The sequence below is a fragment of the Dipodomys merriami genome, unplaced genomic scaffold (genome assembly GCF_024711535.1).
Source record: "Dipodomys merriami isolate MVZ:Mamm:240054 unplaced genomic scaffold, mDipMer1.0.p SCAF_400, whole genome shotgun sequence".
Classification (NCBI taxonomy): domain Eukaryota; kingdom Metazoa; phylum Chordata; class Mammalia; order Rodentia; family Heteromyidae; genus Dipodomys; species Dipodomys merriami.
This window is the reverse complement of record NW_027205605.1, coordinates 426,175-449,387: the sequence shown is the minus strand read 5'-3', so window position 1 is coordinate 449,387 and position 23,213 is coordinate 426,175. Positions and strand designations below refer to the sequence as shown.

Here is a 23,213-nt window from a genome sequence, read left to right as displayed (position 1 = left end):
GGCGGCCGCTGACCCAGCTCGGGGGGCCGCCCCGGGCCTGAGGCCCCCGGCCTGCGCCCCGCGCCGCGCGCCCGCCCGGGCCCCCCGCGCGCGCGCCGCGCCCCCGCCGCCGCCGCCGCCATGGCTCGGGCCGCGCCGGGCGCCGTGGCCGGCGGAGGGCTGGGCTTCCCCCCGCAGAACGTGGCCCGGGTGGTCGTGTGGGAGTGGCTGAACGAGCACGGGCGCTGGCGGCCCTACACGGCCACCGTGAGCCACCACATCGAGAGCGTGCTCAAGGAGGACGCGCGCGGCTCCGTGGTGCTGGGCCAGGTGGACGCGCAGCTCGTGCCCTACATCATCGACCTGCAGTCCATGCACCAGTTCCGGCAGGACACGGGTGAGCACCGCCCGCCCGCCCTCCCTCCCTCCCTCCCTCCCTCCCCTCCGGGACCCCCCCCCCAGGCCCAGGCCTGGAGGCCGCACCCCCTCACCCTGCTCACCTGTACAATGGACACACCCACAGGCCAAAGAAACAGCTGAGCAGTTACCAGAGATGGTGTGTGTGTGTGTGTGCACGTGTGTGTGTGTGACGGGACTCAGGACCAGGCCCCGTCCCTGTGCTCCTCCCCCCCCCACGCACAAGGCTGGTGCTCTACCACTTGAGCCAGAGCTCCACGTCCAGCTTCTTGCTGGTCACGGAGAGATGAGACTCCACCGACTTTCCTTCCCCCTGCTCCAGGGTTGGCTTTGAATTGCGATCCTCAGACCTGGGCCTCCTGCATCGCTAGGATGGCCGGTGTGAGCCCCCAGGCCCAGCTCCGTGGGTCTTTTTTCTTTCCCCCCCTCCCCAGACCACGGGCAGTGGGAGTGCTACTGCGTTCGCAGCTGCAGGTCAGCGTGGCAGGCCGAGACTCGGGGTCCCTCCCCCGGGGACCCTGAGAGATTTAAAATGCAGAGCTGGGGTTGGAAGCCAGGCAGTTGGGCTCTGTGGCCTGGCGGTGGCGGGGACTGGTTGTGGGGCGGTGGGGATGTGGCATTGGTGGCCGGCCGGTGGAGTGGGGCATCCTGAGAGCCACAGAGGGCTGAGGGAGTCAGAGGTGGAGGCGTCGGTTGAGGGGGGCGTGCATGGCGGCCCTGGTGGAGCTGTTGGAGTCGGTGGCATTGGCGGCTGATTCGGTGGCGCGGTGGGGTGTGTGGAGAGGTGACGGCATGGTATTGGTGATGAAGTGACAGGTGGCTGGCGATGGGGACCCATGGCCCCTGTCCTGGGGCCTGTCCCCCCAGCAGGAAGCTTCTGGTGTCTTTGTCCCAGCTCCCCCCGTGCGTCCGGGCTGCGCTGCGGCCTGAGCCGGCCGTTCTGTGGCCCCGACCGTGGGCTCTGGGCTGCCCCCCCCTCCGGCCACACGTGGCTGCGTAGGCCCTGCTCTGTTGTAGTGACGTCGCCCGTCAGGCCCGCAGGCTAGCCACGCATGGCGGCCGTGGACGGGAGACCCGCCATTCCTGCAGGCCTCCAGGCCCGGAGCGGAGCTTGGCGCGGTCCAAGAATATAGCGGCCTAACACATGGCTCCATTTCATATCTGTGTCCCCACAGCCCCCGGCACTGGCTGAGGTCGAGTCGCAGTGATCATTTGCTTATTCTATCCTATCATCATTGGCCGCCTGTGTGTCAGACGGTGCTATGCTGGGCAGACCTTAATAGGAGGCCTATACCAGAAAACCTTCCGTGAGAAAGTGAACAGGGAATCATGTGGATCGTCCATTGCAGGTCGGCAAGCATAGGACAAACCAGAGGAGCTTGAAGAAGTGATGTTTGAGAGGCCAGTGTGTGGGGCAGAAGGAAACAGCTAGTGCAAAGGTCCTGGGGTCGGAAGGAACAGCTTCCATTCAAATGCATTGTGTTTGACGTGCAGTGAACAGGGAAGGTGGGGCAAGACGAAATTGGAGCAAGGAGCGGGCGTGCGGAGCAGGCGTGCAAACCCGGCTAGCCGTGGGATAGGGCTCTGAGCGTGATCCTGGGAGGAGAGGGGTCACATTGTCCAGTCCCCGCCCGCGGTCTCACAGGGAGGCCAAGAGCCTCGCAGGGACTGGGAAGCGGCGGCCGACCCTGCCTCGTGCTGCCTTGGGTCTTGGATGGTGGGGGGCAGGGGGCGGGGCCTGGCTGGGTGACCGGTGCTCTGCGGTCAGAGCTGGTGCTAGCGGACGTTGTGCGGCCTTCACTTGGGTCGGGAAGCTGCAAGGTGGAGCCAGCCCTGCCCGAGGAACCTTGGATCCCTGTCCCTCTCAGTAGCACCCCTTCTACGCTCGGCCCTCAGGGGGTCCCCCAGAGGTTCAGACTCATCACTTCCCCCCGACCCCTTCCAGAATGCCAAGCCAAGGCCCACGCCAAGCCTGTTAGCCAGAAGTAGGGAAAACACTGATCTGCCCGCAGACCCTGGGAATCCGCCAGGACCCCTGGCAATGGGGGAACGGGTAAAAGACCTGTGGGGCTGGCTGGGATACGGGTGCTGGGGGGAGGGGAGCTGGAGGACACCCCAGGAGCCAAGCAGGGGAGGGGAGAGGAGGTCTCCCTCCCTCTGGGGCCACGGGGAGCAGTCTGAAGGCGCCTGGCTCCCGGCAGCCCTGGGCCTCAGTTTCCAGATCAGTGAAATGGGCCCGGGCGTCGCCCGGCTGTGGGGGTGCTGGACTGCTGGAGAGAACGGAGCCTCTTGTATTCCCGCAAGCACCAGCTGTTTGCCTGGCATCTGTGCAAGAGACAAACATGCCAAGCCGGCCCAGGCACAGACGATCACACGTGTGATCTCAGCTCCTGGAGCAGGGCTGGGGGTGGGGTGGGGTCAAATAGCAGAGCGTCGGCCCTGAGTTCAAATCAGATCCTCTCTGTTGAGAGGGGGGTTGGGGAACAGGAGGGAAAGAGAGGGGAGAGAGAGAGAGAGAGAGAGGTCCAACACCTTGAAAATGTGTTCTGCACGCAGTTGTGATACCCAGACTTGTCGAATCTGTGCTGAAATGCACAAAGTTTTGGTCTCCATTTGCTAATGATAAAATTAGCTAAGTTTCCTCAGCATAGGGGGGGCGGGGGGAGGCAGCGGCGTGGCCTGGTTTTGTGGGTGCCCAGATCGGGCAGCTGGCTGGCTTTTCTAACGGGGGGGGCGGGTCTTCTCCCTCAGGTCCCACCTTGCCCCGTCAGGTCACGTGAGACCCACGAGGGTTGGGGACCATGGCTTGACCTCGCGGGGGCGGGAGCGGGGGCAGGCGGGCCCGAGCTCATGTTTTCACAGCTGCTTTTTCTGGACGGTTTCTAACTGCTGGAGCCGTTCTGGGTTCCTGAGCTGCACAGAAACAAGTGTTTGGTTTGGGGTGGGGGGGGAGGGGGGGTGTCCGGTGTAGTCGCGGTTCACGGCCCCCCTGTTCTTGTGTCTCATGATCCTGCCCTGGGCGTGGGTGGCTGGCTGAGGGCACAGGTAATGGCTGGGCTCAGCCCTAGTTGCCATCCACCCCCTCCCCAAGGTAACTCAGGGCCTATGCAGCCCCGTTCCCCACCCCTGGGGGGAGGGGGTGTCTGAGGAGAGGATCAAGGGGGAACCAGCAGGGAGGATACACAGCCCACACCAAGGAAAGTACTTCCAGAACAGAGACACAGGTGGAGGGACAGACAGAGGCCCAGAGATGTGCGTGACTCACCCAAGGTCACACAGCCTAGCTAGCTGTCCTCACTGAAACCAGGCTTCCAAAAACAGATCTCAAGGATAGGAAACAAGGTGATGTTCCTGCTGGGGCTGAGATCTTTCCTCCTGCGTCTCTGGAGATCTCTGCTGGGGCCGTTGTCAGATGGGATCCAAGGCAGGGACCTTCACAGTTGCCCTGGAGATCCCCAGGCCCTGGATCCCGGGTTACAGGGCCCTGGGGAGACCCCGGGCTGGGCCTGACTTCAAGGTCAGGAAGGGACACCATGGGGACCAGCTGTGGGTCCCCGTCACAAGCCTGTATTTCTCTTTCCTCCTCTGTGGACCTATTTTTCTTGTGTGTGTGTGTGTGGGGGTAGTACTCAGGTCTGAACTGAGGGCCTCAGACTTACTTAGCTGGTGTCCTACCACTCGAGCCATGCCTCCAGCCTGGCTTTTGGCTGGTTACTTTGGAGATAGAGTCTCCAGGACTTTTCTGCCTGGATTGGCTTCGATTCAAAATCCTCCCATCTCAACCTGCGGAGTTGCTAGGATTGCAGGTGTGAGGCACCACGCCCGGCAGTAGACTTACCTGGCTGGCCTCCTGCTATTCAGACAGCCAGTGGTGGCTGTCCAATACTGGGCCTGACTCGGGCGCACAAAGCCAACAACACAACCCAGCCCCTTGCTGTCTAGGTGACCCTGCGCACACCACTTAACCTCTCTGGGCCTCAGTAAAATGAAGACTAAATACGCTTCCTACCTGAGCAGATGGCCAGGAGGGCTACATGAGATCACACAGGAAAAACACAAGAACAATCTTTGTGGGGGTCGGCTCATGTAGAGAAAACATCTGAATTCTTCAGTGGAGGGGTCAGGGACTAGCAGGAGGTCTTCCTGTGGGAGGAGGGCCTGCTGCAGGTGTCAGCGGAGACCTCAGGCCCTGGGGACAGAGGGACAGGGGTCCCCTGGGACCCACAGACCTGGAAGGCGGGGCTGCCAGCTGGTGCCCTTTAGCGGCCTGGTCCTGAGGGACCCAGAGCCACAGGGCAGGAGCAGCCTCATTAATTACAGCCCCAGGGGGCCGGTGATGGAGTGGGGGGAGGGGAGGGCTGGAAAGGGGGAGCAGGGGGGGCAGGGCCCACTAATCACCATCGCTGTCACCCCCGGCTCAGGGCACGGACCCCTGCCCCAGCTGGGAGCAGGTGGGCTGCCATGCAGGCCGGGTCCGCCAGCCCTGAGTACCATGGACAGCGCCCCGAGCCCCGCCTGTGGGGCTCAGGTCCCGGGTCTCTCCTCCTGCTCTGCCCACCCCCCTCGAGACCTGTGCAGTCTGACCTAAGGAGGAGGAAGGTGCTGGAAGCGGGGATGGCTCTGAGAGGGGCTGTGGACAGAGGGGTGATGTGGGGGGATGTGGGGCTGAGGGGAGGGGGCGAAGGGGGAGGGGCACTTGAGATGGCAGAGCTGTGACTGGTATGATCCCCATGCATAACCACTCAGGTAGAAGGCCAGGGGTCCCCAGCCGTTCCCCGGGGTACAGGGGCCCCCGATTCCGCCCCAGCCTCTCTCCTCTCCACGGTCTGAGGCGGTGAACACGCATGGCTGTCTCCCCCGCATTGACCCCACCCGGCCAGGGCCCTTGGCCTGGACATAGCCCCAGACCTAGAATCACCACCTTTAGATTGGGCTGGTGAAACCCCTCCTCCTCCCCTCCCCTCCTCCTCCCCTCCCCTCCTCCTCCCCTGGGGGGTGGGGTAGGGGGCCCAGGACGCAGGGAAGTTCTTGACTGTGGAGTCCCAACGAGCCGCCAGGCCAGGCCGGGCCGGGGCTGCACCCGGGGCCCGGGGCCCTGCCTCTCTGGCTCCACCCATGGTGCAGGCAGCCTCCACTTCCCGGATGGCCAGTGCCAGGGCAGTGCCCGGCTGGCGCAGGCCCTGAGCCCAGCACTGACGACCCTGCCAGCTGCCAGGCCTTTTCTCCCGGTGACAGTGGCGCCCACTGCGAACCTTTGCCGCTCTCCCTCCCTGAGAAAGAGCAAGCAGGCTCAGCAGCACCGGGCCTCGGGCCTCGGGCCTCCACCCTCCGGCTTCCTCGGCCCTGGGGAAATGGAGGGTTTGTTGTGCGCAGGTGTGAGACCTCAGGCTCTGGGGTAGTGACAGGGCCCAAGTTCAGCGCCGTCTCTCCACGGTGAGTCCATCTTAGCCACGTGTCTGTCCGTCCCCCTGGGACTCCGTGTCCCCATGTACACAGAGGCTGCAGATTCAGGTGCAGGCCACGAGGACCGGAAGTGCGGGTGGGACGGGGTTTTCTCACGGCCGCGTTCCCGAGCGCCTGGATCACAGCGGGCGCCCAGTCACTGCGTGAACGTGTGTGGGGAGGGCGGGGACTCAGCCCCGTCGCCCAGGGGGCCAGTCTCTCGGCCACAGCCTTGAATACTGGAGAGATCTGGGACATCTCCACTTGCCCGGGCTCACCCCGATTTTCAAGTGTGCTCACTGCTGCTTCATTCGGGTTGTTCTGGGTTTGAACGCAGGGTCTTGCCCTTGCTGGGAAGCGCTCTACCACCTGAGCCTCGCTTCCAGAGACACATTCCCAGCTGGAAAGACGCTGCGGGCAGAGGGGCTGAGGCATGATGGTACTCGGGAGGCTCGGGATTTCCAGGCTGCGTCCAGCCTTCGAAGCTGAGCCCAGGGATTTAAGGCAGGTTCTCTTGGTGTCTGTGGAACTGAGATGCGCAGGATCACGGCTGAGTTTGTGCAAGGGCCCTGAGGCTGCCCGTGGAGGCAGAGGGTAGAAACCCTGGGAACGAGTCTGGCTGTGTAAAGCTGTGTGACTTTGTGCCAGGTCTTCTGACTCGGTGCATGTAAGAATCTGAAATCATGAGGACCAGTGCCACAGCCCCTCAGCCTTCCCCAGGCAGAACTTAGGGCCTCCTCCACCTCCTCCCCCACACCCCCTCTCCCCCCAGCCAGCCTGGCAGCCAGCAGCCCACTGGGAGCCGGGGCAACTCCAACAGAGCTAAAACCACTAATGGGCTGGGGTTTAACCTAAGGAGTCCCTGAGGAGCTCGGGGGAAACCCGAGCTGTGCCGTATTGATTGACGCGGTCGGTGCGGTCGGTCCGGCAGAGGCTGCCGAGATCCACAGGTGGCCCCGCCCGGCCAGTGCCCTGCACCGGCTTCCACACGTTCTCACAGGGCCTCAGTTTCCCCATCGGCCAAGCCGCCCCGAGTTAGTCCTGGGGGGGGCGGGGCAGCCAGTCCTGCAGGCGATCAGCCCCAAGGTAAAGGGAGAGGGTCATGGGAGGCCAGTCCAGGAGCCGCGCTTCGGCCATACCCCTCTGTTGTGGTCGAACCTCCGCGTCTCAGTTTTCTTCTCAGACACGTGGGCTTGTGAAAGCAGAGCGGGCAGGGGGCCTGGGGCTGGGGGCTGGGCCGACCAGCGGGCTGCACCCTCTGCGGGGCTCCCCGACAGGCCTGGGCCTCCGCCTCCCACTCTGTAAATGTGGGGCGATGGGCTGGGCTCCGGTGGCTCCCTCCGGTCATCCCAGCCACTCAGGAAGCTGAGCGCTGAGGAGCCTGGTTCAACGCCAACCCGGGCAGGAAAGTCCAATTAAGCTGGCGCTGAAGCGGGAGCGCGCCAGCCTTGAGCAAAAGCAGCTCAGGGACGGCAGGCGCTCGGGCCCTGAGTTCAAGCCCCAGGATGGGCACGAAAAGAAAAAAGAGACAGAAAAGAAATTGGGCGCTGAGATTGGCGTTGCAGCGCAAGTGCCGACACCAGAGCCAGAGCATGTGTGCCTATCCCCGGGCCGGGGAGGGGGCTCCCGCAGGACGTGGGGTGCAGAGGGCCTCCCCACTGCACCCCGGCACTGGTGCTGCTCCACCCACTGCCCAGCCCCCAGCACAGCCCCAACAGGACGTCCCGTGACAGCCTCCCACAGCCCTCCTTCCGCCCAGGCCCTGGGGGGCCCCCAAGCTGAGGTCATTTCCCTCCAGGAAGCCACCCCCAAAGGGAGGAACCCCTGCTGGGCTCTGAGGCTGTCCCAGCTCCGGGAGGGTCAAGCAGGTGGCTCTGGACCCCGACCTCTGTCTGTGGGGTGAGCTGAAGGTGGAGTCCTCCCAGCATCAGGCTGGGGGGGGGGGGGGCGGGGATCAGATCAGTGCCCAGCTTCCAAAGCAGTCACACATGGCTATCCTGGAGGCAAACTGGGGTCGTGAGGTCCCCGTGGCTGACGCATCCAAGGCCAGGCCTGGACCCTCCTTCATCTACAGTGGAGCTTCATCCTCAGCTCTCTGCTCTTGGCTAAGATTTCCCCTCTGCCCCGGCCTCCACTTCCCCACCTGTAAAGTGGGTGCAATTCAGGCAGCAGCTGAGTTGAGCACAGGGGCGGCACGCAGAAGGGGCTCAGGAAGGTGGCTGGGTGCCATTTCTGCCCCCTCCCCATCTCTCTCCCCTGATTTGGGGCCTTAGTCTCTGTTCCAAGTTTCCGCTTTGCGTTTGTCTCTCCGGCTTGTCTCTCTGACCCCCTTGGCCGCCCCCCACTGGCTCCCACTTTGGTCTTGGTGTCTGTGTCTCTCCCCCCCACCCCCCAGCCTCCTCCCCAGCCAGCCCAGCCCACCCAGACCGAAGCCCCTTTACTCTCAGCTCCGCTGCTGGACAGAGATGGGAGTTTTTCAAGCAAACATTCTTGCAGGACCAGTGGGAAGGGGTGAAAACAAAAAGCCAGCACACAAAGACCAGGCCGCAAGTGGAGGCTTGTCCGGGGTCCCCGACTGCCATGGAGACGCAGCAGTCCAATGCCAGGCCCAGAGGGGTGTGGTGGGCCTGGGGGCCCCTGGCAGAGCCCCGAGCCAGGCCGGCCTTTCACAGGCTCAGGAGCCTCTGGCTCTCTGGTTCCATCGGCAAATCTAGGCCCCAGCCGCTGTCTGTGGAGGAGGGGAGCGACCAGCGCTTCAATCCAGGGCCAGGGTCTAGGCAGATCACCAGGGAGCCAGCTGCCCCGCCCCCCGGGGCCTGGTCCACAGCCAGCCTGGGTCACAGAGATGGACGATGGACAGGCGCAGGACGCAGCGGGCACAGCAGGGCACAGGGCTCAGAGAAGAGCGGCTGCCCTAATTACTCTAGCTCTCCAGGTTCCAATCCGGTTTCAAAAGGACTCCAGAGACGCAGCCTTTAATAAGTACCTGTAAACAGACTGGGAAATCGATGCCTGGTAAATAGAGCCCTAGAGGGGCTGGTGGGTCCTGGCTAGCTCCCAGCATCCTTTGCAGCAGAGCTGACCTCTGGAACCTCCCCCCTGCGGCCCCTGTCTCCCCACCCCACGTCCAGGACCTAGCTCTCCCGTCTCCCGCTGCAGACAGCCAAGTAGGCCACAGCTGCAGATATCAGATGGGCTTCGGCCTTCCTGCTGGGGGAAAGCCACAGTGAGTCTGACCTGATCCTTGATCTCCCGAAAGCCCCACCTTGGGAGGGCGGTTAGGAACAAAGGCAAATCATTTAATGCCAGTGTCTAGATACACCTGCACTGGGGGAATAAAAGCTGTGCAAGTAGAAGGCTGGGATGGAGAGGAGTGAAGTCTGAGACCAACCAGCACAAAATGGTCACGAGAGACTCTCATCTCCACCAACAAGAATCTGGACATGGTGTCGCCAACATCCCCACAGGAGGCTTAAGTAGGGCTAAGGCCCAGGCCAGCCTTGCACAGAGGGAAACCCAGTTTGAACAAAAAAGAACATAAAGGGCTAAGGATGTGGCTCAAGTGGTAAAGTGCCTCTGCCTGGCAAGCATAGGGCTCTGAGTTCAAACCCCAGTACCACTAAAATTAAATATTAAACCTGCGTAGGATATCGAGACCAGTAACTTTTAAAAGCCCTGGCTGGAGGCGATGGGCAGACACAGAGGGCTTTGTTGGATGCGAAGGAGTTCACCGTTGAGGCTGGGGACAATGACTGTGGGTGACATGGGACAGAGCTGCGGTAGTTAGCATCACGGATCGTGACTTGTCTGCCCAGTGCTGTGCAGTGCTCCTCTGCCCTTGCCTCTCTGAGGTGAGAATTGTTACCCACATTTTCCAGAGCGAACAGGGGCCGAGTGCCGAGCAAGGATTTCTCCCAGGCCCGAGAGAATTCCGAGCTGCTTTTCTCTGGATCACCAGGCTGGTCCTGCATGGCCCAGCCCTCCCCACCCTCCCCTCCCCGCCCTCCCCACCCGGCTCCGGACCCAGGCCTCTCTCCACCTTCCCAGCCCCACCGCCCTTTGCCCTCAGCTCAGTTCCTCCTTCTGCACTTGGGGAAACCGAGGCCCTGAGCGGGGAGCTCAGCACCCAGGCACAGCGGGCTCAGGATCTGGGCTTTCCTCCCTCACTGGCCCCTCCCAGGCCTGCGCTGGATGAGGGAGAAATCAGTACACAGGCGCTCAGTAGAAATGATAAATGAAACTGTACGTCAGGCCCCGCCCAGGGCCGGGTTAGTCTTCCTCTGATTGGCTGGAGTATGGCAGACACCCAGGGCTCAGCCTCTGGCCCACACCCTGCCCCTCTCCAATCAATAGCTTCAGCTCCGGGCCTCGGTTTCCCCTGCTGGCTGAGTAGTTGGTGGGTTGGGTCAGAGCAAGGAGTAGGGGTGGGCTTCACCAGGACCGCCCCCCCACTGCAGATCCCTGGGTCAGGTGCTGGGGGACCCCCCCCCCAGAGATGCTCACCCAAGAGGAAGGTCTGCACCTGCCCATTTTCCAGATGAGAAGACCAAAGTGGAAAGACATGGGGTCACCTGACCAGTCATGGACTGGAAAGTGGGGGGTACCAGGTCTTGAAATGAGGTAGGGGGTTTCCACCTGGACCTTGTGCTCTGCAGGAACTCACTGTCATTCCTGTGGCCCAGCAACTGTTTGGGGGCAAACCTCTTGGATTAGCCCCAACCCCATTTTCAACACGGAGTCACTGTGGCATAGGCAGGCTCGGGGGGCCTGGCGCACAGCTGGGAGGCCATGGGCAGCTTTCTGGCAGACCTGCCAAATCAATCAGTGAAGGAATTTTCCCACGCCAGCCCCAGGACTCTAGAGCAAGCCAAAGGCTCTGATGAGTCCTGCATCCCGGACTGTTAGTGGGGGTTAGCGCAAGGCTTCCCATGGGGACTGGCTCAGGGGAAGCTGAGCTTTGGCAAATGTGTAGCCAAGGTGGGGAGTGCCCCAGTGTTCAAAGTGGGGTGTGGGGGGGTGTACCCACCCAGTCAGGGGACCAGGAGCCACTGCGGGGTGTGGGTCCGGAAGGAGCCCTCTGCACGGAGCCCTGCAAATACCACAGGGGGCTGGTGTTTACCGAAGGAAGGATGATATGAACAAACAAGGATGGGACCGTGTTTGAAGGGATATAGGCCTAAAGCATGGCTGGGTGTGGTAGTGCACGCCTGTAATTCCAGCACTCAGGAGGCAGAGGCAGGAAGGTCTAGGGTTTTGTTTGTTTGCTTTGGTCTGGTCGTGGGGCCTGAACTCTGGGTCTGGGCGCTGTCCCTCAGCTCTTCAGCTCAAGGCTAGCGCTCTACCACTTGAGCCACAGCACCACTTCCGGCTTTTTTCTTTTTGCTTATGTGGTGCTGAGGAATCAAACCCAGGGCCTCATGCATGCAAGGCAAGTGCTCTACCACTGAGCCACCTTCCCAGCCCCCAAGGTCTCAGGTTTGAGACCAGAGTGAGCGATAGTACACAAAGAGACAGAACCCTGTCTCAAAAAGAAGAGGCCAAAACCCAAAGCTACGGGTACATGAACTAATGGACTTTATTCACCCGACATCGCCTCAGGTGCTGGTTTTATAGCTGGAAATAAAACAGAATGGCCGCCCAGCGGCCGTTACACTTAGCAGGGAGGGGGGCAGAAGCAGGGCAAGGGGTCGGACAGAAGACCTCCGGGATGAGGGAGGAGCAGGGCAAGAAGGGGGATGGCTGAGGGCACGGTGGGTGAGAGAAGGGATGAATGAATGAACACACAGATGGCGGATGAGCGCGGGAAGGCACGAGCAAGTGCCTGGGCTGGTGCTGGGCTCAGGACCGAGCTGAATGAATGGGGAAAGTGTGAACAAACGCATGGCCTGGTGGGTGAGCTGAGGACGGGTGCAGGAAGGCACGAGCCAAAGGGTCACACGATCGAGGGCTCGAAGTCATCACTGAGTGAATGAATGAATGAATGAATGAACTGTACCTGGGAAGAATGGGGGAGGGGGGAGAGAGGTGAGGCAGGGCTGCGGCCAGGGGCCCTGGTGAGCACATTTCCTCCCCAGGCCCCTTTGTGAGGGCCACGGCCTGAACCCCAATCCACAACCTCCTGTCCCCGCTGAGCCTGGCCTGGGGCCCCAGGACCTGCCTGAGCTGGCAGGGGGAAGGGGGAGGGCTGGCCTGTGGCCTGTGTGTGCTGATCTGTCCCCCCCCGTTCCTCTTGACCCCCTGTCCCTCCTGTCCCCCTGTCCCCCCTGTTCCCCCCATCCCCCTGTCCCCCCGTCCCCCTGTCCCTCCTGTCCCCCTGTCCTCCTGTCCCCCCATCCCCCTGTCTCTCCTGTCCCCCTGTCCCCCCGTCCTCCTGTCCCCCCGTCCCCCCGTCCCTCCTGTCCCCCTGTCCCTCCTGTCCCCCTGTCCCTCCTGTCCTCCTGTCCCCCTGATCCCCCATCCCCCCTGTCCCCCTGTCCCCCCTGTCCCCTGTCCCTGTGCCCCTGTCCCCCCTGTCTCTCCCGTCCCTCCTGTCCCCCTGTCCTCCTGTCCCCTGTCTCTCCCGTCCCTCCTGTCCCCCTGTCCCCGATCCCCCATCCCCCCGTCCCCCTGTCCCCCGTCCCCCTGTCCCCCGTCCCCCCTGTCCCTCTGTCCCCCGATCCCCTGTCCCCCCTGTCTCTCCCGTCCCTCCTGTCCCCCTGTCCCCAATCCCCCGTCCCCCTGTCCCCCTGTCCCCCCTGTCTCTCCTGTCCCCCTGTCCCCGATCCCCCGTCCCCCCTGTCCCCCCGTCCCCGTCTCTCCTGTCCTCCTGTCCCCCCGTCCTCCTGTCCCCCTGTCCCTCCCATCCCCCTGTCCCCTGTCCCCCCTGTCCCTCTGTCCCCTGATCCCCCGTCCCCCCTGTCCCTCTGTCCCCCGATCCCCTGTCCCCCCTGTCCCCCTGTCCCCCATCTCTCCCATCCCTCCTGTCCCCCTGTCCCTGATCCCCCGTCCCCCCGTCCCCCTGTCCCCCCGTCCCCCTGTCCTCCTGTCCCCTGTCTCTCCCGTCCCTCCTGTCCCCCTGTCCCCGATCCCCCGTCCCCCCTGTCCCCCTGTCCTCCTGACCCCTGTCCCCCTGTCTCTCCTGTCCTCCTGTCCTCCTGTCCCCCCTGTCCCCCTGTCCTCCTGTCCCCCTGTCCTCCTGTCCCCGTCCTCCTGTCCCCCCGTCCCCCTGTCTCTCCTGTCCCCCCGTCCCCCTGTCTCTCCTGTCCCCCCTTCCCTCCTGTCCCCCTGTCCTCCTGACCCCCGTCCCCCTGTCTCTCCTGTCCCCTTGTCTCTCCTGTCCCCCCGTCCCCCTGTCTCTCCTGACCCCCGTCCCCCTGTCTCTCCTGTCCCCCTGTCCTCCTGACCCCCGTCCCCCTGTCTCTCCTGTCTCTCCTGTCCTCCTGTCCCCCCGTCCCCCTGTCTCTCCTGTCTCTCCTGTCCTCCTGTCCCCCCGTCCCCCCTGTCCCCCTGTCCTCCTGTCCCCCTGTCCCCCCGTCCCCCTGTCCCCCCCGTCCCCCTGTCCCCCCCGTCCCCCCGTCCCCCTGTCCCCCCTGTCTCCCCTGTCCCCCTGTCTCTCCTGTCCCCCTGTCCTCCTGACCCCCGTCCCCCTGTCTCTCCTGTCCCCCTGTCCTCCTGTCCCCCCGTCTCCCTGTCCCCCCCGCAGGCACCATGCGCCCCGTGCGCCGCAACTTCTTCGAGCCGTCGTCGGCGCCGGGCAAGGGCATCGTGTGGGAGTGGGAGGCGGACGGCGGCGCGTGGACGGCCTACGACATGGACGTGTGCATCACCATCCAGAACGCCTACGAGAAGCGGCACCCGTGGCTCGACCTGTCCTCGCTGGGCTTCTGCTACCTCATCATCTTCGGCAGCATGTCGCAGATGAACCGGCAGACGCGCCGCCGCCGCCGCCTGCGCCGCCGGCTGGACCTGGCCTACCCGCTGACGGTGGGCGCCGTGCCGCGCTCGCAGTCCTGGCCGGTGGGCGCGGGCCCCGGCCGGCCGTGCTCGTGCGCGCAGTGCCTGCTGGTGGACTGCACGCGCGCCGCCTCCAACGCCGTGCTGGCCTCGCAGCGCCGCCGCGCGCCCCCGACGCCCGACGCCGCCGCCGCCGCGCGCGCCCCCGACGCCGCCGCGCGCGCCCTGCGCCCCAGCGCCACCTTCGCGGGCGCCGCGCTCTGGGCCGCGCCCGCCGCCGCCGCCGCCGCGGCCGAGCCCGCGCCCCCCGCCAACGCCGCCAACGCCGGCCCCGCGCGCGCCCCCCGGCGCCCCCGACGCCGCGCCCGCCCCGGGACAGAACAACCTCAACCGGCCCGGGCCCCAGCGCGCCGCCGCCGGCTCGCGCGCCGCCATCCCGCCCGGGTAAGACGGGGCCCGCGGGCGCACACACCGCCCCGGCCGCGCGCCGTCGTCCCCGTCCCTGCTGCCCCGGAGGGTCGCCGTGCCAGGCCAGTCCGGGCAGGAAAAGTCCAGAATCTTCCCGAAGTGGAGCTGTGGCTCAAGTGGTGGAGAGCCAGCCTTGAGCGCAAAAGCTCAGGGACAGCGCCCAGGCCCCGAGTTCAAGTCCCGGGAGTAACACACACACACACACACACACACCAAAACAAGCCGGGTGATGGTGCGTGGCTCACACTTGCAATCCTAGGTTCTCAGGAGGCTGAGATCTGGGGATCCCAGTTCGAAGCCAGCCCAGGCAGGAAAGACTTTATCTCCAAGGAGCCACCAGAAAAACAGAAGTGGTGTTGTGGCCCAAAGGGGTAGAACACTGGCCTTGAGCAAAAAAGCTGAGAGACAGTGCCCAGGCCCCAAGTTCAAGTCCCTGGACTAGCATACACACACACACACCCCAGAACAACAAAAACCCGTCATCACCCCCAGTTAAAGATAAGGAGACAAGCCTGGGAGGGCACTCCCAGGGTCCTGCAGGTACCACCAAGAGCCCCAGATTCCTCATGTTTCCTTCCTACATGACCAAACAGCTCTGGGGACCCATCGTGCCCGCGAGGCTGGAGGTGGGGAACCCTCCGGCAGCACCCACCCTGCAGGATCCCAGAGCTGGGCTGCCCAGTGTGGACCTGGAGGCCTGTGGGTTGCGTCTGGCATCTGCTTGGTCCTGTGATCGTGGCCCCTCCCCTCTGCCTTATTAGGATGGTTCTCAAACTGGGTTCCAGGTGGGACACATGGGGTGCCTTGGGATGGGGTTTGGGGAAGGGAGGTCATACATGTCCTGTCTCCTGCCTTACCCACAGCTCTCTTGGGGGGTGGGGAGTGGCTCTTTTCTGCAGGGCTTTCACTCTTTTCAACAGGATTTCACTGAGGAAGGTACCCCAGGTCATACGGAGTTTAGAAATCCCGGGGTGCAATGTGCGAGGCATGCACGGGGGTAACTCAGCTTTTTCTGCTGAGAGAGTTTGAGGGCAGGCTTCCAGGGCGGGCTGGGAATTCCTCTGCTTTTCTGCGCCGTGCTGAGTCTCCAGGTGTGTGCTGTGGTTGTGTGTGAGCAGACCCACAGACAGACAGATGGAGAGACAGACAGGAAGATAGTCACACAGCCATGACAGAGTCTACCTGTGCAGGGAGGCGCAGGCTGGCAGTGGGGGCCGCGGGGCGGGGTGAGAGGAGGGGAGGTGCACAGAAGGCCGTGCGGGTGGAGGGAACGGCCAGTGCGTCTGCCAGGGAGCTAGGACGGCATGGCCTCCGCCCTGCCGGGCAGAGCACTAGGCAGGATGAGCTCAGAAGGTTCCAGAGACCACACAGGAGTAGAGGCTCGCTTGTAGAAACAGTGGGGGCTGAGATGGAGTGTGTCTGAGCTGTGGGGAGAAGGAGAGGGTGTCCTCATCATTGAACATCCTCTTCTCACTAGCCTGCGCCCCCATTTCCCTTGCCCTCCCCCTGCTCTCCTAGCCCTTCCTGCACCCAGCAGGAAGGTGGGAGATGGGGGTGGAGGGCCTCACATGGCCCCTCCACCCTCTGCAGGCATGCAAGCCCAGCCCCTCCCCCCCACAGCCCCTCAACTCCCAAATCCAAGCCAAGGAGCCCCAGCTAAAAATACCCCTAGCTCTGGGGGAGGGGGAACGAGGGGGGGAGAGGCCCCAAGGTGGGGGGTGGGAGAGGGAGAGTGGGGTGGCCAACCCCATCCTCCAGGCTGATGCTTACAGTTACCAAGGCAACGAAAGCCCCGTGGCAGCCTGGGATTGGAGGCAGGGGGAGGGGGTTGTCCCTGCTGAGCCAGACAGCCTGGCCTCCCTGCCCCCAGCCTGCGGGCTGGGCCTCTCCTCCCCGGCTCTGTCCCTGTGTGTGTGTGTCTGTCCCCTTCTGAGCCCCCCCCCCACCCCATCCCGCAGCGGCTCCACTTCACAGCGAGGGGCAGAGACCCTGCCTCAGCGCTGCAGCTCTGGCGCGCGCGCACGCCCTGGGCCCTGCCGTGTGTCCTCACTTCACCCCGCTGCCGCTGCCCTGCTCCCGTTCTTCCTCCGGACGGAGGTTGCCCTGCTGGATCGGGCCGCCCTGGCCCGATTGGTTTTCACTCCACGCTCTCTTTAGAGAGCCAGCCTCACATCCAGCCCCTCCTGGGGTCCTGGAGCGAGACCCCAGTGCAGGAACCCCCAAGTCCGCCCCTAACCAGGCCTGTGGGGGGCTCTCCCTCCACAACTGCCTGCAAGTGGGCCTCTTTGTCTTCCTGCCTCTGTCCCTCTGTCTGTCCCTCTCTCCTGACTGTGTCTCTCCCGTCTTTCCTCTCAGCCCATCCCTCTCTTTTTGCTTCAACGTCCCATCAGGCAGACTTTGCTTCCCTGGACTCAGTTTCCCCATCTGACAAAGCTCAGCCACCAGCTGACTCGAAATGACTGACAGGCTCTCCTCGTCCCACTCTGGAGGGGGCCCGGGAGGGAGGACAGAGAGGAGGAGTAACCGGCCTGGAGGCCCACAGCCAGCCAAGGCAGAGCTTTAACCGCGGCTTTTTCCACCGGCCCTGGGGAGGGGGGGGGGAGTGGGCAGAGAGCCAGCTGGCAGCGTGGGCCCGAGGGACCCACGGGGTGGGGAAGATCTGCCCCGCCCCCCCACAGGTCACCGTCCAGCCCTTCGGAACACAGCTGGGCAGACAGCGGAGCTTCACTCAGACTTTCCACCCCATGGGGGAGGGAAGCCCAGTGCGGGCCTGCTTGGGTTTGCCAGGGAGAAGCCCTGGCATACAGGGCCTCACTCCCACCCCGGCTGGCATTCCTCACACTGGGAGACGGGTTCAGAAGGCTAAGACACTTGCTCAGCCCCATGCGTTTCAGCCTGACTACACCCATTCGCCACAGGCCAGGCCCTCCCTGCGAGGAGACTGGGAGCCCCGGGGGAGGGGAGGGGACTGCACAGGCCCAGCTTGGCATTCCCTCTTGTGTCCTTGCTCAACCCGTCACCCCCCCTGGTCTTGGAAGGGGGTTGGCATAAGGCCAGATGTCAAAGCACCTGCATCTGAAAATCTGGCCTGCCAATCATGATCAGCCTGGCACAACCTTGCCAACCTCATGGGTGCCAAAGGCACATGTGGACGTTCTGCCAGCCTGAGAGCCTGCGCAGTGATTTTATGTTTGAGAATAAGGCACTTTTCCCCTCCTAAGTAGCACATTGAAAGGACTCAAAAGTCCTTTCAATCCAAAACTGTTCACCCCCTGCAGGTTCCCGGCAGGCCCCAGCTCCCCCCCCTCCTCCCCTTTTCCTGGCCCCGGAGCTGTAACCTTGCCTCACCCCGAGGTCACCCCCCCTGCCCCCACCTGAACCGCTTCCTGCCCTGCTCCCTGGGAGGCCAAACCTCACAGTCTGGTCTGTACCACGTGGCTGCTGCTGGCTGGCAGGCGTGGGAACCGCTGGCCTCCCCCCCCTCAACCCCCCTCCCCCCCTCAACCCCCCCCCCTGCTCAGGCAGAGAGAGCCGGCTGGGGGACCAGGAGAGTGCAAAAGCTGAGAACGAAGGCCCCTGGAGCAATCTGAACCCCAAATTCCAATCACCCCTCTCCAACTGTTTCTCAAGGGACACTGTCAGCACAAGAAGAACCAAGGTCCCCCAGAATGTGGGTGCTGGAGCCAGGAAGAGGGGGGACCCAAAACTGCGTGGCTGCCCTAAGGAAGCCAGGCCTGGCTTCTGCTCTATGCAGGAGGAACTCAAAGGATTCCTCAGACTGGGCCTGGGAAGGCAGGGCTGGCCAGGGTGGAGGCCCCCAGGCGATAGAGTTCTCACTGAGCAGAGGAAGCTGTGTGTCCCACATCAAAAAGGGGCCCCTCTGTGGCTCCCACGCCCGGCCTCATGGGAACTTGGCTACCCGAAGTTCTCGAGGACAGCCCGCAGACTGTGGGAGGCTAGGGCCCAGTCTCAGGGCCACCCCACATCAGCAGCTCACTAGTGGATGAATGAAAGACAGCCCCGTGGGCAGACTGCTGTAACCTCCATCTTAGGTGCCAAACTGACTTTTGTAAGGCAGAGCTCTGGGTTTTACAGGATTCCAGAAATGATCTCAAATGGGCTCTTCTTGGGGTCCCCTGCCCAGTCCCAGTGAGAACAGTGGCCTCAACTGGACCAGACTTTGGGCAGCTGTAGAACAGAGGTATCAAGCTTTCCTGATTGATTGAGTCTGCCTGGAGAGCTGTGATGGGTTAGTGATGCCTGCCAGGGTAGGAACGAGGGGATGGTGGTATATGTGCCCTCCATCTCTAGATAGGCTGCCTAGGACCACATGTCTTTGGAAGCCTAGCATGATAGCACACACTTATAATCCAAGCCTGCAGGAGGATCATGAGTTCCAGGACAGCCTGGCTGACATAATGAGACTGTCCCCCCCCCTCAAAAAAGCCTTTGGAAACTGAGATTGTTGTTTTGCTAACTATATGTCCTCGTGCAGGGCTTATGGAGGCTCTATTGTGCTCAGTTACGTTGAATCCCTGAGAGGGCGACAGACAGGGGCTCCAGATTCATCCTTTATTCTTCATTAACTTTGAGAGATGTGAAGTCACTAATAATTGCATTGTGACCAATAAAGGGAGAGCTGGAGGCCCAGCCCCTGGCCCTGGGGAGGAGGCGGTGCTGACCCTGCCCTCTGTCCCGGCCCGCAGCCGGATGGGTTTCCTGCCTGGCAGGCAGGTGCGAAGAAGCCAAAGACAGAAGGAAAACTAGGGTTCCTCCCTGATGGAGTTCAAGTCCAGCTGTGGCCTCATCTTATCCCGGCAGGGTCCCCGCGCTCCCCGTGAAGAACCTGAATGGTACTGGACCTGTGCACCCGGCCCTAGCAGGTGAGGCCAGCCAGGGCGGGAAGCAAGGGCGGGGCCTGTGGGGGGGGTGTGTCCCACCCGCCCATAGCCAGGTGGGTGGAGTCTGGGGAGCCCCGCCCACTATCCTGGCCAAAGGATCACAGAGCGTGCGGCCCAGGACCCCATCCCTTAAATCCACCAATGGCAGGAGAGTATCCGTGTGGTGGGCGTGGCTTGACAGCGCCCGCTCAGGATCGCCATGGGGGCGTGGCCTGCAGTGTCGCCCCGCCCCTGACCGCTGCGGTGGGCGTGGCCTTGCTGTCCACCCTGCCCCAGGCATGACCGGGATCCTGCTGTGCGCCGCGGGGCTGCCCGTGTGCCTGACCCGCGCCCCCAAACCCGTCCTGCACCCGCCACCCGTGAGCAAGAGCGACGTGAAGCCCGTGCCCGGCGTGCCCGGCGTGTGCCGCAAGACCAAAAAGAAGCACCTCAAGAAAAGTAAGCCCCCGGCCCCTCCTGCCCCTGCCCCCTTGTCTCTGAGCCCACCTACCCACCCTCCTGCCACCCCGGCCTGGGCTCTGCCAGCCCCACCCTGGCCCATCCACAGCCAGGCCCACCAGGGTGGACGCTGGGTGGACGCCCTCCAACCCCCACCGCCCGTGTCCCTGCAGGTAAGAACCCCGAGGATGTGGTCAGAAGATACATGCAGAAGGTGAAAAACCCGCCGGATGAGGTGAGCAGCCAGGGAGGATGGGCCTGGGCAGCCTGGAGAGAACCCGGCCTGCACTCCACCCTGGGCAGCTCCCCCGGGCCAGGCCTTCCAGCCTTCCCTGCCCCCCGGGGGCCCTGACAGACACCCTGAATTTCATGTCCACTTCAGATGGCTGACAGTTTCCGGTCACCCCCCAACACACACACACACACACACACACACACACACACACACACACCCCTCCACAAAATGTTTTGAAGTTTCCATTTTGGGGTGGTTAATCCTTTAATCCAACCGGACAGGGGCCTGGCTGATGGATCTGAATTTAACAGACCAAAGCTGTGTTCTCTCCATTTGCCAGATGGGTGTTACAGACAGGGCTTGTGGTGTGTGTGTGTGTGTGTGTGTGTGTGTGTGTGTGTGTGTGTGTGTGATACATGTACGTGCTGCCAGCCCCACCTCGGAGGCTCCCGCCTCCCCAGCCCTCAGTTTCCCTCGGTGCCCCTCCAGGACTGCACCATCTGCATGGAGCGGCTGGTCACGGCATCGGGCTACGAGGGCGTGCTGCGGCACAAGGGGGTGCGGCCGGAGCTCGTGGGCCGCCTGGGCCGCTGCGGCCACATGTACCACCTGCTGTGCCTCGTGGCCATGTACTCCAATGGAAATAAGGTGGGCCAGGCCCCGTGGGGGGTGGGAACCCCCCTGCACCCCAGTGGAGCTCACTCCGGCCTCCCTCCCCAGGACGGCAGCCTGCAATGCCCCACCTGCAAGGCCATCTATGGGGAGAAGACGGGGACCCAGCCCCCCGGGAAGATGGAGTTCCACCTCATCCCACACTCGCTACCTGGCTTCGCGGACACGCAGACCATCCGCATCGTCTACGACATCCCCACGGGCATCCAGGTGAGGCCCGCCCGCCCCGCAGCCCCCTGGCCCTGCCGGAGGGCCCCCCCCCACGTGTCTCTGGTCTAAGCTACCGTGCCTCCTGCAGGGACCTGAGCACCCCAACCCGGGAAAGAAGTTCACCGCCAGAGGCTTCCCACGCCACTGCTATCTGCCCAACAACGAGAAGGGCCGGAAGGTGGGTCTGGCCCCCCGACCCCCAGTCCCTGCTGGCCCCCAAACTAGCACCTGAACAGCTCTGCCCACCTCCATCATACACACCCCCATCTCAGCAGCCTGTTGAGCTCAGGTTTTTACCCCGTTTTAGAGAAAGGGATACAAAGTTTCAGGGAGGGCAGGTCATTTGCCTGCAATCAAACAGACATGAAGTGGTAGAGCTGGGATTTGAACCCAAGCAGTCCAAGCCCTTCCTTCATCCACTACCATGCCGGAGGTCGTCTGACTTGACTTTTTCTGCATGTGTGTGCCAGTCCTGGGGCTTCAACTCAGAGCCTGGACTCTGTCCCTTAACTTTTGTGCTCAAACCTAGCACTATATCACTTGAGCCACAGCTCTACTTCTGACTTTTTGCTGGTTATTTGGGTGGAGATAAGAGTCTCAGGAAGCTTCTTGCCTGGGCTGGCTTTGAACCACCATCTTCAGGTCTCAGCCTCCCAAGTACCTAGGATGACATCTGTGTGCCACCAGCACACACAAGAGAAGCCAGAAAATAAGATTTTCATAGAAACTTTGGGGTAGAGAGGAGTAGGTCACTGAGTGGCTGTTGAATGCAGCCCAGGGTCCAATGCAAATACAAGCTAGGGCCACCAGGCCGGCAGGGCTTAGCAGACATGGAGTCTCAGGAGGCAGGGTGGCAGTTGGAGCCCCGGGTGACCGGTGCCCGCCCCGGCCCCCCACAGGTGCTGAGACTGCTGATCACAGCCTGGGAGCGCAGGCTCATCTTCACCATCGGCACTTCCAGCACCACCGGAGAGTCAGACACCGTGGTGTGGAACGAGATCCACCACAAGACCGAGTTCGGGTCCAACCTCACGGGCCACGGCTACCCGGATGCCAGCTACCTGGACAACGTGCTGGCCGAGCTCACTGCCCAGGGCGTATCCGAGGCTTCGGCCAAGGCCTGAGGCCCAGGCTGCTCACCTTCCCTCCCGCTTCGCCCCTGCATCTCCAGCAGGTGTGCCCCGGCCACCCAGGTCCCGCACTGGGAGGAGCCTTCGAAAGCCGGAATTGTTCAGGGGACCTGGCTGGTGGCAGTCGGGGTGATGGCCACACACCAGGCCAGCTGACTCCGACCTGAAGCTTCCAGAGAGGGCCAGAGAGAGAGAGAGAGAGAGAGAGAGAGAGAGAGAGAGAGAGAGGGCTGGAAACCACAGAAACATCCCTACCAAAAAGAGAGCATCCAGCATCCACCCCTCACTCACAAACACGTGTCCTGTTGAACACATGCACGCACACCCACGTGCCTCTACCTTCCCCCCCACACCAGGGGAGAAGAGAAAAGACCCCCCTCCCCATGATACCCCACGTGGTCCCACCTGTGTTCCTGGGGTAGCTGCCCACACTGGTTTGCTCTCCCGACTCAGGTGGGCACTGACAGGTCTATGGACCCGAGGGACGGAGGAAGCCCTGTCACCCCTCGCCTCCCGTGGCATCTCTGCTCCCCAGCCACTGGACACTGTGGGCCTGTGGGGCAAAACCCCCAGATTAGCTTTACATAGGTGGACTGGAGCCAGCAGAGAGGTTCTTGTTTTGTGCGTGTGTTGGTCTTTGTCCTTCTGGGACCCTGCCCCCTCCCCCCCCCCCCCCCGTTTCCTCCCCGTCTGATCTGCCGGCCTTACATCTATCCCAGATAAAGGCACTTTTCTTCATCCCACCCCATCTTGTCCACCAAACCGCTCCCGACTCCGTGAAGGCTTCAGGACCAAGAGGAGGAGGCCTCCTCCAGGCCTGTACTTGGGAACAGGAGAGCTGACAGCAGAGAGTTAACTCCCCTCTCCTGGGGGGCGGGGAGTGGGCGGCTGACCATCTCCAGCCAACCAGAGGCCTGTTGCCTAGGCAACTCACCAGCTCCGCCTCTGTTGAGTGGCTGCCCAGGTGGAAGTCAGCCAAGATTTAAAGGGAAGCCAGCTGATGGCTCTTTTGAAAACCTACCAGTCCCACTGTGGGCGGAGAAATAAATGGTCTTTCTCCTCGCCCAGTCTTTACCTGCCAAGAAGGGGGCTGGGTGCCTGTGGTGCTGGTGGGGGGCATGGGGGAGGGAGTCCTTCAGGAACGATGGCTTGGAAGGGATTGGCAAGCTAAGGGCCAGGGACTTGGGCAGCTGGTGATGCCATGGAAGGAGAGGGAAGGAAGGAAAGGGGCAGAGCCTGACACCCTCCCAAGTGACCTCCTTGCACAGGGCCAGGGCACAGCGCACCCACGTTGCTCCCTGAGGCAGGGATGAGGGGACCTCAGGCTGGGAGCGGGGGGGGGGGGGGGGCGGTGAGAGCCTGAGGAACAGCTAGGGGTGAGCTGGGATC

General features: G+C 63.0%; 1 protein-coding gene across 1 annotated transcript; it reads left to right on the top strand.

The window, feature by feature from the left end:
- Positions 1 to 130: 130 nt before the first annotated feature.
- Positions 131 to 22,886, top strand: LOC138806565 (E3 ubiquitin-protein ligase DTX1-like). Its single transcript, XM_069991988.1, is given in 10 exon segments — positions 131 to 376; positions 13,520 to 14,085; positions 14,087 to 14,214; positions 19,060 to 19,121; positions 19,416 to 19,577; positions 19,751 to 19,812; positions 20,302 to 20,460; positions 20,533 to 20,694; positions 20,783 to 20,872; positions 21,594 to 22,886. Coding segments are annotated over 10 exon segments (1,641 nt in total). The 5' UTR covers positions 131 to 351; the 3' UTR covers positions 21,819 to 22,886.
- The last annotated feature ends 327 nt before the right edge of the window (positions 22,887 to 23,213 follow it).